The sequence below is a fragment of the Rutidosis leptorrhynchoides genome, unplaced genomic scaffold (assembly GCF_046630445.1).
Source record: "Rutidosis leptorrhynchoides isolate AG116_Rl617_1_P2 unplaced genomic scaffold, CSIRO_AGI_Rlap_v1 contig528, whole genome shotgun sequence".
Taxonomy (NCBI): Eukaryota; Viridiplantae; Streptophyta; class Magnoliopsida; order Asterales; family Asteraceae; genus Rutidosis; species Rutidosis leptorrhynchoides.
The window spans coordinates 1-17,817 of NW_027266755.1; the positions used below are offsets into that span (position 1 = coordinate 1).

Below are 17,817 nucleotides of genomic sequence, written 5' to 3' on the forward strand. Positions count from 1 at the left end.
GAATTTACACACCTGAATTTTCACAATTCTCTGACGGATCAACAGAAACTCTTTCCTCTTTTTCCAGCCACGGTACTTCTTCTGGATCTGTGTAGCAGCAGCATGGGATTGTGCAACTCCATCATTCTGTTTTTGTCCAAATTTATACATCTTAGCAGCCATTAACGACAAAGCATCCTCATCTGACGCATCAAATTCATTGCTGTTCAGTTGTTTACGCTGAAATGACTGCATTCTGAACACTTGATGAATACGATCGGCAGCTTGCGTAGCATTTCGCACCGCGGTAAGGGAATCCTTCAGTGATAAAACGTCCGGCATGTCACCGGCATTCTCAGGAGTAGCAGTTCGCTCTTCAACTGTTTGTACGGCTTTCCTTTCAGGGACAACTTCCTTGGAGTCATTCATTGTAAGATATTCTAGGCAGTTTGTCAAGGAAGCTTCTGCAAGATAGCCTGATATTCCTTTGTGTCCATTGCTAGAAGCCAGATCAGAAGGTGTTATACCCGATGGACAACTTGGAGACGGATCAGTTAATGCTGCAGAAGCAGCACCAAGAGACATGAGGACAGCAACAGTCTTCTCCCTGAATTTTGAAGGGAAAAAAGAAGAAGACAAAAACTGAGTTAAGAAGGTTAAATGTATGAATTCGTAAGACCATTGCTATACTATGAGCGTTAAGAGGTCCTTGCCTTCCACAGAATGCAGCCCAATGAAGGGGAGACCAGCCTTTACTGTCTCGGAAATTGATACTAACTCCAGCAGTGATAGTAGGCTTTATCGCCCAATCATAACCAAGAGCAGCTGCTAAGTGTAGCACACCTTGACCTTCATCATCTAACACATTTGGCCCTTTACCATTTTCAGTAACCTTGTGAAGAAGCCACGAATACAACTTCTCTTTCATCAACTTCTGCAGAATTTCATAGGATGTTGTCTCTACTATCTGGTAGCATTCTTCTTCCTCCTTCAATGATATTAGGTTCATGATCAAATTCTGCTTCTCTCTACTGTTTTCATACAGATGACTAGGCGGACTGAAAGATTTTAGAGTTAGTAGCATCTCGAGTCGTGTATGGAGAAGATATTCCATTGTACGGCTGCTATACATATCTGAAATATTGAGGTCTCTGGTAGAGCCACAGCGATAGTCAAATTCGCGCACCTCACTGGAAGCAAGTCTGTTGGAACATGTAATGTAAAAAGGGACCCGACCATTATTGTGTGGAGGAGCACGGCAAGAAAGAATTCCATCAGACAAGACAACAGCAGGAACCTCCACTTCCCCAAACATACAAGACCAATTATATTTCAAGATCTCCGCTTGATTCTTCAAAAATGTTCCAGTTATTAGAACCTGGATTTCGGAATCTGTAAATGCCCACTTCGGCGAAAAATCGATAATGCTATAAAGCTGGTCCTGAGAGATAGAGGGGCTCAATGAGGAATCGTCTGCTACGCTTCCACCTTCAACACTGCTCCAAGGAATAGCAGAAGATGACTGCATCTGCAAGTTTTCTACATCTCCAAGTTCTTTACTAATCCATCGAGAGAAGCTGTCAACCTTTTTCAAGCTTTCTTCTCCATCTAATAAATGCTTGGCAGGGAAATTTTTGTTGACACCTCTTTCGTTAAGAATTTCATTCTCAATGTTTTCTCTTCTCCCAGATTGAGGTTCACCGCCAGCAAGCAGCAGTTGAAGATTATTATGCAAAATCTGCTGATCCTGTTGGTCAAAATAACTAGAAAATGGCTGTGAAGCATTCTGTGTGTATGAAGCATTTGTTCCTTGCTCGAGTGATCCCGATTCAAGATTATATGAAAACTCCAAGTTTGATGAAGGATTCGTTTGCCAATTTGGCAAGTCCAAGGAATTGTCTTCATATGGAATCTGCACGATAAAATTAAGCCAGAGAATGAACACAAAAGTAAGAAGATAGATACCAAACCAAAATAGCAGAAGGAAAGTTAGTTCATGCCAAACATAAATGATAATAATACCTGCCAATTTGATTGGTTATGCAGCAGATTCTTTCCTTTAAGAGTATCTTGACTTACTAAAAGTTCCCCACCAGACATACTTTGTTTTAGTACGTCTTCCCAGGATCCCAAACTAAGTGTTCTTTGTGCTTCCACATTGTTATTACCATCCTCATACTCTCTCATGTTGTATGCATGAGCATTTGAAACTTGATCTACTCCAGGGTATGCTGTCTGATCTCCATCTAGCATATAATTACAAAAGTTGGTGAAGAAAAATGCGAATTGTAAGATTGATGAGGAATGCAATTTTCAATTGCAGAAGAAAAGGTTACCAGCAGGAGGATGTACAAAGTATGGACTCGGGAGACCTGAACCCATCTTGTCCATGACAGGAGCACTTCCCATATGTGGTAACTCTGGAGATGAGTGGAATCTGGAACTTGCCTGGTGACTATCCCCTGTAACGAATAATTTCACATCACATACTTTGCAATTTGCAAGCCTACCATAGTTACCTTTGACTTGATTTTCAAACAAAATTGCCTTTGAGATTATCGTGAAAAAAATTAATTAGTCTAAACGACAACACCACCAAGGCTTAACTTCAAGCTAGATAAAAGAACGCAAGAAATCGAACTATATTTTCACTGTAATGGAAATTTTAGGCGCTTACCAGAATCAGCATCTTCACATAAAGACGAAAGGGTGCTGGTCGGACTAGTGGCATCAGAAGGAGCTTTGGCATGATTGGCTTGAACACTAAATGAAACAGCACTGCCCGTATGCATGCTTGATGAAGCTTCATCGGTCTCTCTGCTGACTCCAGCATGGCTCCTAGTACCCTAGAAGAAGGATAAAATAGAAAGAAATTTAAAGAAATGCTATTTGCAAATAAAAATTGTATGATAATAGTTTGAAATTTATGATGGCCATCAATTAAGAAAGTAGTACCTTAACTTCCAAGTAGTGGACAAAAACTATGTGCATCATATCCCTGCAAAGATAAACGAGCTCGTGATATAATAAACCTAAAGAGCTGTATTCATACTAAAAAAGACTGATAAAGTTGACAATTATCTCTAACACACTTTCACAGCCAATATACCAATCAGCATGAAAACCTAGCACTACTCTGCTTACTTAAAGCTGTAATCAATAACTGAGCCAGCAAAGAAAAGCAAATAGAAACCTTCTTCAGAAGAAAGCGTGGAATCCAACAGAAGTAACATATACTCTACATTTCTCATGGCCATTAACCTCGATTTCTAAATCTTTGAAATCAGTATACCAGGTTTCAATTATTAAAATAAGGAAGGATGGCATTTAGAAGACATCAAAACTGTTCAAAAGAGAGAACCATTCTACTTACGGTTCAAGCATCCAATAGCTGCGTCTTTGAAAGCTTTCATTCTCCTCTCCATGGGCATAGTAACAGTGCAAAACATCTACACTTCCCACCTAAAACCGCATGACCGAAGTTACTATCAGAATATCATAATTCAGATTTTCAACTGCTTTTATACGGTTAAACTACGAGTCTAGTATGTGATATAAACATCTCAATTATCAAGGGTCGTTACAGTTACGGTGCTGACAACCATAGATTAAATCAAGGATAAAAAAATATCCAAGCTTACCTTCAGCTTCTCATGAGCTTCCTTCACTGTCTTCCCGTCTTTTTTCTTCCTCCAAATATGCCCATCTTTCCTGAAGTATCTCAAAACCTTTCGATCAAAAAGAAAAAGCGAACCACCTGGAATGTAAAATGTAGGTCACGTTTCAGTGTTTTCTGATCATAAAATACCAAAGCATAAAGGAATACTCTCAAATACCATCTGTCTAAGCAAAAATGGTATCAAGTTTATATGATCAAAACCAGCAACAATACACAGGTAAACTACATATTCAATGCATTAGATGCAACAATTCAAAACCGACTGGAAACTCGATACTGCTCATTCTGTAAGTGACATGGACTGACAAAAGCAAAAGTTAGCTTCAGAGGACATACTAGGTGGTTTGGTTGGAGGCTCTGTAGCAATTTGAAACTTCTGATAGTTACGAAGTACTTCACAGATTTCAGCTGGCCGTAACCAACGATGCTGAGCTTCTGCTAGCAATTGTTGAATGTCTGCACATACAAGACACAAAAATATGAGATAATAATACCAAGGTAATAGACCATTCATTGGTCCATGGCTAATATAAGACCAGAAATAAGTTATACATCACATATGATGCACTTTTTTGTTTGCCCAATAAGTTGAGATCATTTTGAGATCATTTAATCGAAGGAAGACAGTTGTGCCAACTGCAATCATTTCCCCCTTTTACCTCATTTTTCTTGGTGCAAAAACATTAGTTTTCATTCGTAACCTAGATTTCATTCGGCAACAAGCTACCAATCACCAGTAAAACCTCAACTTTCCTAGTAAAAAAAATGAATGCATGACACCAAAAAGCCACTGAAATTAGCAGAACGAAAGTGACATAAGATTAAACTCAATCCCAATTCATGCATCGACAAAAAAATCAACTTTCTTCGTTCTGCTCATGGAGTGAAAGAAAAAAGGGTAACACTAAAAATCCCAATTATTTTAGCTAAACCCCAATTGAGTCAAAGATATACAGCTGAATCAAAACAATAATACCCAAACTGATCTAAAAGTATTTGAGCTGACCTAATCGAGGACCAAGGCCGTAAGATCCACGATCTGCCATGAATGAGAGAAGGAATTGAGCTGACGATAATGATTGATGATGGGGTTATCGATTAGGGATTTTGAGATTGATTTTTAGAGTTTTGACTGAAAAAATAAAATAAAAATTGGTTTTTTAGGGATTGTGAGAGTGAGTCAATATTGGGTTTCTAATGAAACCAGAAAAGCATTATATGATAGAAGTGTTGAGCGAAAAATTCTCTTAAGTGTGAAAGAGGAAAAAGGTAGGAAAGCGATTTTTATTTTTAGTATTTTTGTATGATTTTTAATTTAATTTATAAATATATAATTGCTTAAAGATGTTAGTTGGATTAGTCAATGTTTCTGAAAATTACATCCTTGAAAAAGGAAAAATTGAATCTTCCAGGTAAATATGTCAACTATTTTTAGGATTGTTTTTTACAGTATAAGGTTACTTTTCCTCTGCTTCAGGCATAATAAAAGTTTTGAACAGTTGAATTAATATTATGAAAATGATTAGTTCATTGAAATAATAATTTTGTATGTTTTTATTAAAATAAAAGTATTATTGAATAATTATAATATATTTTGATGTCATAAAACGATATTTAAAGTGGATTAAAAATAAATTTTATTATTTTTGTCTTTAAAAATATATCGTTTTGATTTTTTAAATTCATTTAAAAATTGATGTATGCAGTCGTTATTGTAATTTAAATACATTATTTTTTAAGTGAATCTAAAAAAGCAAAATATTATCTATTTAAACACGAAAAAAGTATTACACGACATTTGAAGTGAATTGAAGAAAATAGAAAGGAAAAATATTTTAACCGCTAATATTACAAACTATTCTTAGGTATAAACTTAATTGTTTGTTCCATGAAACATACAAATTAGTACTACCTCCGTCCCTAATTAATTGTCACGTTTTCTATGTAAATTGTATAGAAAACCCGATAGTTAATTAGAGAGTATTGACATACATATAATTCATCCATCTTGAGATATCATAAATTTATAATAGTAAGTCCTATTTATAGAAAAATCATCGTAGAAAGGTTCTTTTACATCTCAATTCTAATTTTAGAAAAACAAATTATTCACCGTGTTGTTAAGTAAGATATTCAAAGTACATTTAATCCTTAGAAATCTCTAAATTAACCTAACATCAAGTTTTTAATGAAAACGCCATTGAATTCGGCTCCATTTGAGCTCATTAATTCCTTTCTTTTTGGGTTAAACTTTTGAATGAAATTAGTTTGGAGTAGTAATTCTTTACTTAATTAATAAATGGAGCTCGAAGATTTATTTACCTACAAACACATAAAATGTTTGTCATAAAGATTAATGTTTATTTATGTCTTTAGGATATACTCCATTTGTAGTAGACTATTTAATTAATCTTCAAGGGCTAGAAACACGACTTCATGTCTTAATTTAAGGGCATCGTTGATTCCTTTAATGTCACGTTAATTTAGAGAATGCTGGCCTTTTATTTTGCTAGACATAAAAAATAAATACTAAATAAATAAATAAATCTCTAAAAGCTCGTAATAAGAATGAAGAATGTCAAAATATATACTTACATACGGTTAATTTTACAGTTTCTATCGAAGATCTTCCTAAGATAAGTTAGGATTTATTGATATAGATAAGACCAATCAATTTTTTATTGTCCATGTCTCCTATACTTTACGTCAACGACATATATCAAGTTTCCAATCGATGTAAAACCTACAAGGGAGACTATTTATAAAAATTCTTATGTACATATTGTATAAGCATCATCAAATTTACACACACATATCATATAATAGGCTCCAAAAAAGATAAAATATTTTCGGAGTTCACAATTTCCTTATTAGGATATAGCAATGTAATTAATTTTTTATGGATCTAGAAATTCTACATATCAAAAGATTATAAGTAAACAATATACACACAAAAATTTCTCGAATAGATACCCATATGCTATCCTAAATAAGTTCCATTTTTACCCATTTCCTTGATTACGAGTCGGTTATTTCGCTAAGGAGTTAGGCAATTCAGCAAGAAAAGGCAATGTACGACCTATTTTTTCTTTTCTTAATGATAATATATATACGACCTATTATACAAGTATAAATGTCCACTTATCATTTTTTAATTAAAGAGCGAAAAAAATGCCCTAGTCTCGCTCTAAGTGGTACTGTAATTGCTAACTAGTTTATTTTTGTCTTATCAAATCCTATTATTTCAACATGACATCATGTATATTTTATCCATTAATTAATTTCACAAAAATTAAGGTCAATTATTAGCTTTAAAAAATTCTCGTTGTGACTTAATTCGAACTTACCTGTCCAGCTAATTCTATGTGTATAATTATAATATAGCCGCCAGGTCAATGCTGGATCCAACGGCTAGTAATTTGGTTTGACTTTGAGTTTGAGATGTAGTATTATCTACACAATCTAGTCGTTTACGATTCGTACTCTCTCAGGCTGGCTCGATCTAAAAGAGACCGATCGAACCTTCTTATATTATACGTCTCGTAGGTATACTCGTCTAGTTACCATCATTTTATGTGGGTCCTACTGTTTAATTTAATTTGTGAAATAACTTCTTTTTTAGAAACTTGTTTTTTTCTATGTATATTTTTTTTGAAGTTAGATAATTATTTTTGGAAAATTTGATATGTCTTCATCATCCACGTTAATACGACATCATCGATGTTAATTATATATTCTCCGATTATGGTCTAAATAAATTAATTTTTGAATGTATCTAAAAAGTCAAAACAATTAAAGACAGAATTAATATTATTCAACAATAAGATTTCATTAAAACAACATATACTCCCTCCAATTCATTTTCAAATGTCTCGTAATGAAATTGTGAATCTTAAAAAAATAATTAATGATATAAAAAGTTATTTATTTACCCATCATTTATTATTCAAAAATATTTATTCAAAATAAAATATTAATTAAAATAAAAAAAAATATTGAAAAAAATAACCAAAATGTACATAGATTTCATGATTTCATAAAGAGACATTGATCAAAACATATTTCATTACGAAATACTTAAAATGGACCGAAAAAGTGGATAACAACAACAAAAAACTAGCCCTAATTCTAAAGTCGACCATAAGGATCGTGACGTTTAAGTACACATTTTTTTTCTTTCATATATGTCTAATACAATGAAGTAATTTTTTTTTACGTTCTGTTTGGTATGTTTAAGTAGATGTTTAAATCCAAAGGAGATGCATAAATAAAAATAAAATAAATTAAAGTTCTATGAACTACTACACTAAATATTACACATATTGCATGATCCGATAAAATGCGAGCTAGAAGCCTACAATAGCTTCATGATCGCCAATATGTACGTTAGTTATACTAGATGGAAGTTCTTAAAGAAAGCTAAATTCTTCAACATACAATATCTCGGACATGTTGCTAACTCGTCATGATGACATGACATGACATGACATGCATGTATGATGTATGTATGGTTCGCGTCCCGTGGTTTCATTGGATAGGATGATATTGATCGGAGACACGTTTCGGAGGCAGCTTCCGGAGGATGAAGAGTACCAGACCGGATGGAACGATCTCCACCAACTGAAAATCGATACACGTACAGATAAATCTTCCGTTAGCACTAACAAAAACATGATAGTAATATATATTTTGAATTTCAACATGATCATATAGTATATATGGTTCCATTTTATTTATTTATTTATAAAAATGTAAAACTTGGACTTTAGAGTGGGGTTGCTTTTGATCAATTAGGTTGTGAATTTGTATTCTTCCGGAGAAAATTCAGCCATATATGGAAAAATTTCTAATAAGTAATTCAAAATTTCAGTCACCTTTATCTCATAAAACTTGCATTTTTCTTTGTCTCGAGTAAAACAGAGCATAATCCATGTGTACAAAACGAACACACTCTCGTGTATAAATGGAGAGGAATAACAGAGTAGCAGAAACGACTTACAGCGTAATACATAAAATTTAGGACGGGATGATCTAGGACGTCGAGATCAGAATTCTCGTTAAAAACTGAGAGAGTCACCTGACATATATATATATATATAATTATACCTTAATTACAGTAAAAAGTCAGGTAATTAGCACATGTAATTATAATTAGTGGATTAATTAGCACTTACCACTATGCATCTTGTTAGAAAACAAGAACAGCATATTCCTGTCACGCAGCCCACCTGCCAGAAGGGAAAAAAATAGAAAAAATATGTAAACAATGGCCAGTGATCAGTAAAATATCGTTTTCATTGTAAAAGTCAAGTTTTCTATTTTTATTTCAAATTTATTGAAAAAAGGTACTAAGTATACAGTGTGCTATAATTTAATGTCTAACCAAAAATTGGAAATTTCAAACTTTAATTTTCCACGAATCAATTTATTTTTTTTCTCCTTCGCCAAAAAGGACTAATAATTCCTATTAAGACTAAAGAAAAAAAAACGATAAATTCATGGAAAACACTAAAAATAGTGATAATTATTGAAAATTGTCTGGTACCAATCATGTAGGCCAAAAACTGTGTCTTTAGAAGTGTGAATTAATGCCAACAAACAAATTCTACCTCCATCCGAAAATACCCGTCACTAAGATTCGACGGGTATTTTCGGATGGAAGGAACAAGAAGGAGGTTTTGATGGAAATGAACCTCATATAATTTCTTTTGACGTCCTCTTGATTCGATGGGAAATCGCCTCAGCATGACAAACAACCTGAAAAATACACATAATTAAAATATTCGTTAAGGAATTGAACACAATGTGTATATGACAAATAAAATCACGGATATATAAATTCTTAGCATGTTAATTTCACCTACTCTTAATTACTTACCTCCCACCGTATATCAAGAAACCCACCGCCGCAGATAATGAAATTACTGCAAGAAAATAAATTAGTAATGGAACAATGAAATTTATATTGCATATACAGGTGAATAAATCTCTTTATAATATAAAGAGTCAGGATCTATATGATTTTATAAATTTTTACTAATTAAACGAGGATATTAATTTATTGATTGATCTACGATTACGATTATACGAAAAATTTAATTTTAAAACTTACTAGTTATACGAAATTATTAATGTATGAAGTTATTAATGTATCGCGATATTATATGTACTGTATCCCTTTTTCCCAAATATGTAGCATTACTTTACTTATAATAAATCACATGGTTTTCTTCATTGTACTTGGTAATAAAAAATAAAAATATTACAATTATTGGTTTGAAATTCTCATTTTTCTATTTAATTTTCCTGTCATTATATAAGTAATCAGTCAGCTTAGAGTTGAGCATACTTGCCTGAAAGGAAGAGCTTGGCTAGTTCGATAGAGAAACTGCTTCCACTTAGTCTTATTGCAACCCAAATGCAAACCTGTTACATTATCACAATATATAAAAGGTATAAAAGCACTATACATAATACAAGTGTAATAAAAATTTATATTTATAGAAATTTAAAAAAATAAAAATAGCATATATATATATATAAACTTAACCTGTATGAAGTACACTATTCCATTGACTATATAATAAGCCGGTCTAAGTTTATCGGTGGGAAGACTCCTTGCCTGAACGCATGCACCAAAAAGAAAATAAAGGGTCAAATTGGAAATTTCGAAACATACGGGGGAAATCATTCGAATAGGTCAAAACTTAAGGGGTGAAAACGTTATTACCCAATCAAATTGTATAAAATATACCTGATGATATATCTCTGCCCAAAATAATACCAGTAATGTATATGTGGAGAAGAATAGAAGAGTAGGAAGATCCAGAAGAACTAGTTCTAGTGCCTGAACCAATAATTATTTTTTAATAATAGCATAATTTTTACTAGTAGGGTAAAAAAGAAAAACTACCTTTGGCCTAATTAGAAAAACTTTCTCGTAAAATCCCAGTTGGACTGCTCTCACTGTAAAAAAATAAAAATGAAAGTAACTATGGATGTACAATTCGATCTATTTATTCATGTATGAGGATATAGATTCGATTTCAGTGACCGGTGGGTAGAATGTAATTAGACATATAAAAAAAATCGATCAAATGAAAGACCATCTGACGGCGTTAATTAACCTGCATTCACGATGAAGTTCATCAAATGGAAGACCTTTTGAGTTGTCCAGCCATATTCTGGTACTCTCAATTGTATGCGAATAAGTTGTACCTGGAAAATGAAAAAAGTCGTCTAATGAATATTCCTTAATCCAAAAGTAATTAAGGGTCCGTTCGTTTTGCGGTTTACGGATGCTCGTGCATACTTAAGCTTGCTCCAAACTGTCTCAAAAGACGTGTTTTTTACTAAAAATGCAAAAAACATATTTTTCGAGACAGTTTGGAGCAAGCTTAAGCATGCTCGAGCATCCATAAACCGCAAAACGAACGGACCCCAAGTAACCACTCATCCAAGCAAAGGCTTATAGAGCTTTTCAAAATTCTAAAACCGTTACTCAAATAGGACAATTAAAGAATATGAATATTTGATTAATAAGAATGTATGAATATTTGCTTAATTCACCCGAGAAATCGAGTTGGGGGTGATGTTTCAATTAACTGAATTTGTCTATTTATATTTTCCTACATTGTATAAAAAAATCCATTCATGTAAAAGTAGAATTTTGGAATCACTTCTTCTGCAAACCAATGAAAACTAAAATTTATTCTTTCCCTAAAAGCAAAGAGGAAAACTTTCTAGCTAGGTGAGCCTTAAGTAAAGTGCAAATCAATTTCTAATGTATAATTTTTGAGTTGTCGTCTTACTCCATACACCCTTAAAATCGATTTTATTTAGTAAGTTGTTCTGCCTTGCTCAATCGATTTTCCATCATCAATTCAGACACCCTCAACAATATATATCCAAACAAATCATTCTCCTCTATTATATATATACTGAATGAAATTTTCCATTGTTTAATCAAGACGATCTATTCAATCGAATCAATTCGATATTAAAATAAATAAATAAATAAAAAATAAAAATAAAATAATAAGAATATATATAAATTAATACCAAGGCAACAACGGAAACGAATGCATAGGACACACTCAGGGCATAGTAAATGCTATTCTGAGATTCATCAACAGCTCCATTATCATTCCACCATTCAAATATTGCATGGCCGCCATTATCAAAAAGCCCTCACCTTCTCTGTATATAAAAGTTTTTGTTCTTAAATTCCCTCTAAATAATTAATGACACAAAATAAAATTAATTCTAATTTAAGGAGTTTGATCAGTAGAAAGATGATATTTTTACAGAAAACAGTTTATTTGGATCACGATCAAAGAAAGAAGAAAAGAGATATATATTGGGGAAAAAATTTATAGGACAAGTGGAAATTAGAGAATGTGGACACCTAATGTAAAGGGTTTGTGCCACGTGTACTTGCTGTAACGGCAAAGGTTTGTTTTATTCTTGCTCTCTGCTAGGGACATGTGGATCGATCCGAATCCGATACGAGTTTGAGTTTTGGGTGCATTGGTTTGGTGTATGAAACATATTTGAGCATATTTCAAATATTTTTATAAATTTTCTTTTTCATTTTTAATAAAATGTATGCTGTTTGAAAATGTGGGATCATACTCAAGCATGTACCAAACACGAAATAAATGCATCCAAAATTATTAAGAAAATTATCATCTGATCCGATCCACAAATATTCATGTCGATTACCCAATTCGTATCAAGAAAAATCCGCTCCATTCCGAAATTTTAGTTTTAAAATTATGTAAAATAGTTTAATTATTTAATATTTATAAAAATATTACTTTTATTTAATATTATAAGATCATCATTAATTATAGCATATCAGATCGGATACTGACTCTATCCGTATCCAATTTATGGACATCTCGATCCGAATACGCTCCTAATGGATCGGATTGTTTATCCATGGATGGGATCCAAATTGCCATCACTATTATTATCTGCATAACCAAACACTCATTAATTCCCCAGCGAAACACGCCAAAAAAGCCGATTTCGGTTCGCAACATTAAACCGGTCCGGTCCGATTCTAGCCGTGGGAAAAACGTCACCACTCGACAATTCGCGCGTATTCCACGCGCCATCGACCAAAACCCGATCAAAAATTAGCATTTCTAAAACCCTGCCTAAAACCCTTTTCTTCTTTCTTCATATATAAACCCCAATTTTACACTTGACCATTGATCGTCAATCGGAAATCGGAAATCAAACTATGTCAAAAGCACTGAGTGTGATCAAGGAGAATGCTTCAAACCCAAAAGTGTGGGTTGTAGTGATTGGAGTCACGGTGGCCGGGATTGTGGTTCTGGCGGAGACTAGACGGCGGAGGCAAAAGGCGGAGACTTTATCAAGAGAGGATTATGGGGCTTTTATTGAACGATTCCAGCTCCTTCCTTTCCCTCAGCCGCCTCCTCCTGCTGCCAGACAGCCGCTCGCCGGATTGAGCTTCGCCGTGAAAGACGTGTTCGTCACATTTTCTCTTTATCGCTAACTTGCATGGGTTGGTATATTTGTGATTGTGAAATGGGTTTTTATTGATTTTGATTGCTTTTTATTGCTTTGACAGGTTTGATGTGAAGGATTATGTTACTGGGTTTGGCAGTCCGGACTGGAAAAGAACGCATGATGCTGCGGAGAAGACGGCTGTGGCCGTGACTGCTTTATTGAAAAATGGTGCCACTTGTGTTGGAAAGACTGTTATGGATGAATTAGCTTTTGGGTATGCGCTCTTCGACTCTTTCTCTATGTGCAAAGGAAATAGTTTCATGTCTGATGGATTCGTTAATATTGTTATTATGATTGTGAAACACTAGGATAACTGGTGAAAACGGGCATTATGGAACGCCCATCAATCCTCAAAATCCTTTGTATATACCTGGAGGCTCTTCGAGTGGATCAGCTGTGGCTGTCGCAGCTGAACTTGTCGACTTTGCTCTTGGTATGCTAAGTTCTGTTGCATGTTTGATTTTGCGGGCAGAAGCTTTGTGTATGTGTTGAGTACAGGGTAGTATTGTTATGCCCCTATTTGTTTTCTTTGAAAACATGATCTGACCTTGTGAGGTTTCTTATAACTTTGTAGGTACCGATACAGTTGGTGACGTGCGAATTCCAGCTGCATATTGTGGGATTCTTGGGTTCCGACCGTCTCATGGAGCCATGTCTGCTATTGGAGTTCTGCCAAATTCACAAAGCTTGGATACTGTTGGTATGAACTGCCAAATTCCAAGCGCTGGGAACTTAGTGTTCATACTTTTTTGCAATTTCTTTAATTCCAGGTCAGTTTATGTTATTACTGTTACTTGGCGTTCTTTTCAGGATTTTTTGCCCGTGATCCTTCAATTCTTCGACAAGTGGGCCATGTATTACTTCAACTGAATGCAGTGGAACCCAAAAGAGCCAGACGCTTTATTTTTGCTGATGATGTTTTCCAGCTTTCTGTTGTTCCCAGTCAGAAGACAACACATGTTGTTAGCAAAGTTATTGAGAATCTATCTGAATGTAAGCTGCATCATTTTATTTATCTCTGTTTATTGTCGACCTTTTTTTTCTTTTACTTTTTTTCCTGCTACTTGCTATCCTGTATTTGACGTGGTATATTCTATTGAGTGGACAGACCAAACTCCAAATCATATAAATGTCGGTCAGTATATTACGTCGAATGTACCCAGTTTGAATAAATTCCATGAGCAATCTACAAGCCAGCAGATTCCAGCCTCTAGTCTGAAAGCTCTCTCCTCTGTGATGATTTTGTTACAAAGGTATACCTTTTTCTCAGAATCTCATATGGTCATTCCACAGTTTGTCGAAATGTCGGTAAAGGTTCCAAATTTATTGCCATTTGTAGCGGCCTTGAAGCTTGAAAGTTGTCATTATCAATATTGAAGGATTAAGACTGTCTAATAACATAACATAACTGGGGAATAACTTCTCATTAAGTAAGCTATAGGATATTAAATTATCCCTCCTTGTTATAGCTTCATTAGGTGTATCTGTACTAATTCAATTGCATTTATTTAGTTTTGAATATTTATTGGCATTCACTATCGTGTGCAAGACTGAAACACCCTACATCTGCCATGTGTCTTTCCCTTCTCTCTGATCATTTGTTTTGTGCTAGACATGGAATTGCTTTTCTACTAACAACAGGATCTAACCAACATTTATTATATTTCAACATTGCCTTTCAGGCATGAATTCAAAACAAACCACGAAGAATGGGTTAAATCAGTAAAACCTAAGTTACGGCGGGGTATCTCTAACATCGTTCATGCAGCAGTTAACAGCACATGCGAGAACATGAAATCTTTGTACAAAGTCAAAACTGATATGCGTATTGCGTTTCAACATCTCTTGAAGGTATCCCACTTTCCTCAACTTCTTGTTATTGGGATTGAAGCGCACTCATTTTCTTGAGCTTGTTTACCGTTGTCTGAATGAATTACGTGGTTGATAGTTCGTAAAGTACTCTGATCATTCATGCTATTTACATAGCTGATTGGTTTGAAGAATTCACCTTATTGACTTTCTTGATCGTTCCTGCGCTGAGATTTACTTTGGTCTACTGCATGTCTCTTTATTTATTTCATTGTTTTATATCCTCTCACATAATTTTTTCTTTAGAATAATCAGCTATATGCTACTCTTTTCACTATATCTCAACTTTGAAATATTGCAGAATGACGGAATACTGGTAATTCCAACGGTTGCGGAGTTTCCATTAAAGCTTAAAACGATGAAAGGTTACTCTGATGAGTTTTGTGATAGAGCATTTGCACTATCAAGTATAGCAAGTATGTCTGGTTGCTGTCAGGTAATTGAGTGTTGGAAAATTTTACACTTTTGCATTACTTTCAATCCCTATGACTTTTCTAGCATTCATCCATATAATTTATTGTCAGGTTACTGTTCCGTTGGGAAATCACAATGGGTTTCCTGTTGCCATTTCTTTTATCTCCAACCATGGAGCAGATAAGTTCCTTCTAGATACCGTTTTGGATATGTACTCAACTCTGCAAGAGCAAGCCAGCATTGCATCCAATTCTGCACCGTTGCCCGACACCAATGGCAATATGGAAACCTCTGAACTCTTGAAGGAAAAGGTTTGTTCTTCCCCTTGTCCGTTTTGTTAGCCCATTGTAAAAGCTAATACTTCCTACCATGTTTTTGTTCCATCCTTCTTTTCCGTAAGTTGGCTGCATTTGTTAGTTTCATTTTTCAATTCACGTAAGGGTTTATGCTCATGAGTACTCTAAATTTTGTAAGTTCGAAAGGGTAATTCCCATTGTAAACACATATTTATGTTTATTTTTACTTAAAATAAAAATTGAAAAAGTGCATCTTCATCCTGCTGAATAGTATTTTGCTTCTCTGGCCTTCATGAAGCTGCTTCTAGTGAGAAGTTTGTTTAGTTCTTATTGAGATTGAGATGTCTAGAAGGCACCAAAAACTGTTAATTTATGATTTATTTTTTTCGTGGAGGGGCATGGTTGTCAACTCTTTGACTCGTATGAGTTAGCGAGTTGACTCAACAAAACTGAGTCAGTAGAGAGTTTGAGCTGGCATGAGTCAAACTCGTTTCAATTAACTTGTTAAGCCAACAATTGATTCACAATGTTGACAACTGTGGTAATGATGACTGAAAACATGTTTTTTTGTTTCTTTGGCATCGTCTAGACATCTGATCTCAATCTGACACCTGAGATTAGTTCTTATTACGATTCATTGCTCATATTTTCTTCTTACTGATTGCGAAACTTTTAGTTTGGCAGGGTAATGCTGCCTTTAAGGGAAAGCAGTGGAATAAGGCTGTGAAGTACTACACCAAAGCTATTAAATTGAATGATACAAATGCCACCTACTTTTCTAACCGGGCTATGACTTACTTAGAATTAGGATGGTATGTTGTTTTCCTGGTTTGTCGACACATTTTAGCGTGCTTTGGTTTATTTTGGTTTTTTACCCATCTCGTCTCATTGATTATAATGCTTGCAGCTTTCAAGAAGCTGAAGAAGACTGCACAAAGGCAATATCACTTGATAAAAGGTGAGTTGCCTCGCTTTTTTTACAAAAGTTAGTTTCATATATAAAGTAGTCTTTTTACTGTCACGCAGAAACCTTGTATTACAGTCAATAACATAGGATTAATACTCTCATCTGCAGAATGTTAAGGCATATCTAAGACGTGGAACTGCCAGAGAATCGCTTCTACGTTATAAAGAATCTGCTGAGGGTAAGAATCAACATCACTTACTTTCCTATTTCTCGCACTATGCAACTTTCTTTTTTCTTAATGTATCATTTTTACTACCATACAATTGGTTCAGGGCAGACTCTTCGGTTTTACACAAGGTTTAGACTAGGAAAAGTAAGCTAGATGCATAAATGACTAGAATTCGTTAATTGATGATTGTTACTAAATTCAATAATTCATAATACTTGTTTGATGGATTAAATTCTTTTACCAACATGAACACATGAAGTACTGGCGTTGCATCCGATACAAGGAAACAACGATGGCAAAAAGTAAATTACACATCATTTGTGTTTCCGATGTCGGGAAAATATTAGCAGATATTTATTTCTTACAACCTTCATGACTTTCGATATTTGAATCATAATTGTGGTATTCCCTGATCATTTCATTGCATCTAAAACCATGTTTTTCTTGGTTAATGTTTTTTCTTGCATGATATTTATTATAATTTCTCATACAGATAATTATTATTTAATCCTTCTCCTTTTCCCTTTTGGTAGACTTCAAGCATGCACTTGTATTGGAACCGAGAAACAAGGTCGCTAGTGTTGCCGAACGAAGGCTAAGAAAACTGACGAATTAATATTCTTCCATCACCAGAAACATTGTCGGAAGAAAGTCGGTTTTAGTATTTCCCGAAATTTTGTGTATATCTTATCTTATATCTTACAATAGGAAGATTGAACAAAATTCAGCTGATCCAATTGGACTTTGCTAAGAAATGAAATTACTGGGAAAAAAGTTTTATTTACTCTTTGTTTTTCGATCAATAAATATACATTATGCAATGATTTACAACTTACTCCCTCCGTCCCTAATTAAAGCGACAATTAATTAGGGACGGAGGTAGTATTAAAGATGTGAAACT

General features: G+C 34.3%; 2 protein-coding genes and 1 pseudogene across 2 annotated transcripts; 1 reads left to right on the forward strand and 2 right to left on the reverse strand.

Annotated features, from left to right (window-relative positions):
- Positions 1 to 12: 12 nt before the first annotated feature.
- Positions 13 to 4,704, reverse strand: LOC139884273 (calmodulin-binding transcription activator 2-like; the record flags this gene model as incomplete). The annotated part of the gene is made up of 10 exons (XM_071868330.1): positions 4,665 to 4,704; positions 3,995 to 4,114; positions 3,621 to 3,736; positions 3,353 to 3,441; positions 2,935 to 2,977; positions 2,657 to 2,825; positions 2,316 to 2,441; positions 2,002 to 2,225; positions 693 to 1,891; positions 13 to 586 (listed from the first exon to the last, which is right to left on the reverse strand). Coding segments are annotated over exons 1-10 (2,700 nt in total), but the record flags the coding sequence as incomplete, so codon positions are not given.
- Positions 4,705 to 8,185: 3,481 nt separating this feature from the next.
- On the reverse strand, positions 8,186 to 12,780 carry LOC139884270 (tobamovirus multiplication protein 1-like). The gene is made up of 12 exons (XM_071868326.1): positions 12,531 to 12,780; positions 11,720 to 11,847; positions 10,786 to 10,876; positions 10,572 to 10,624; positions 10,413 to 10,505; positions 10,209 to 10,280; positions 10,012 to 10,084; positions 9,537 to 9,582; positions 9,352 to 9,415; positions 8,833 to 8,886; positions 8,658 to 8,735; positions 8,186 to 8,278 (listed from the first exon to the last, which is right to left on the reverse strand). Exons 1-12 carry the CDS (start codon positions 12,778 to 12,780, stop codon positions 8,186 to 8,188), a joined length of 1,095 nt encoding a protein of 364 aa, XP_071724427.1.
- Positions 12,781 to 12,908: 128 nt separating this feature from the next.
- Positions 12,909 to 17,532, forward strand: LOC139884274 (outer envelope protein 64, mitochondrial-like; annotated as a pseudogene).
- The last annotated feature ends 285 nt before the right edge of the window (positions 17,533 to 17,817 follow it).

What these genes read in the sequence shown, in the direction of transcription:
- LOC139884270 (XM_071868326.1), bottom strand. Translation starts at nt 12,780, where the DNA reads ATGGCGCGTGGAATACGCGCGAATTGTCGAGTGGTGACGTTTTTCCCA. An exon ending in TTTTTCTAATTAGGCCAAAG is followed by an intron (nt 10,506 to 10,571) that starts GTAGTTTTTCTT and finishes TTATTGGTTCAG; the next exon opens with GCACTAGAACTAGTTCTTCT. An exon ending in GGGCAGAGATATATCATCAG is followed by an intron (nt 10,281 to 10,412) that starts GTATATTTTATA and finishes GCATGCGTTCAG; the next exon opens with GCAAGGAGTCTTCCCACCGA.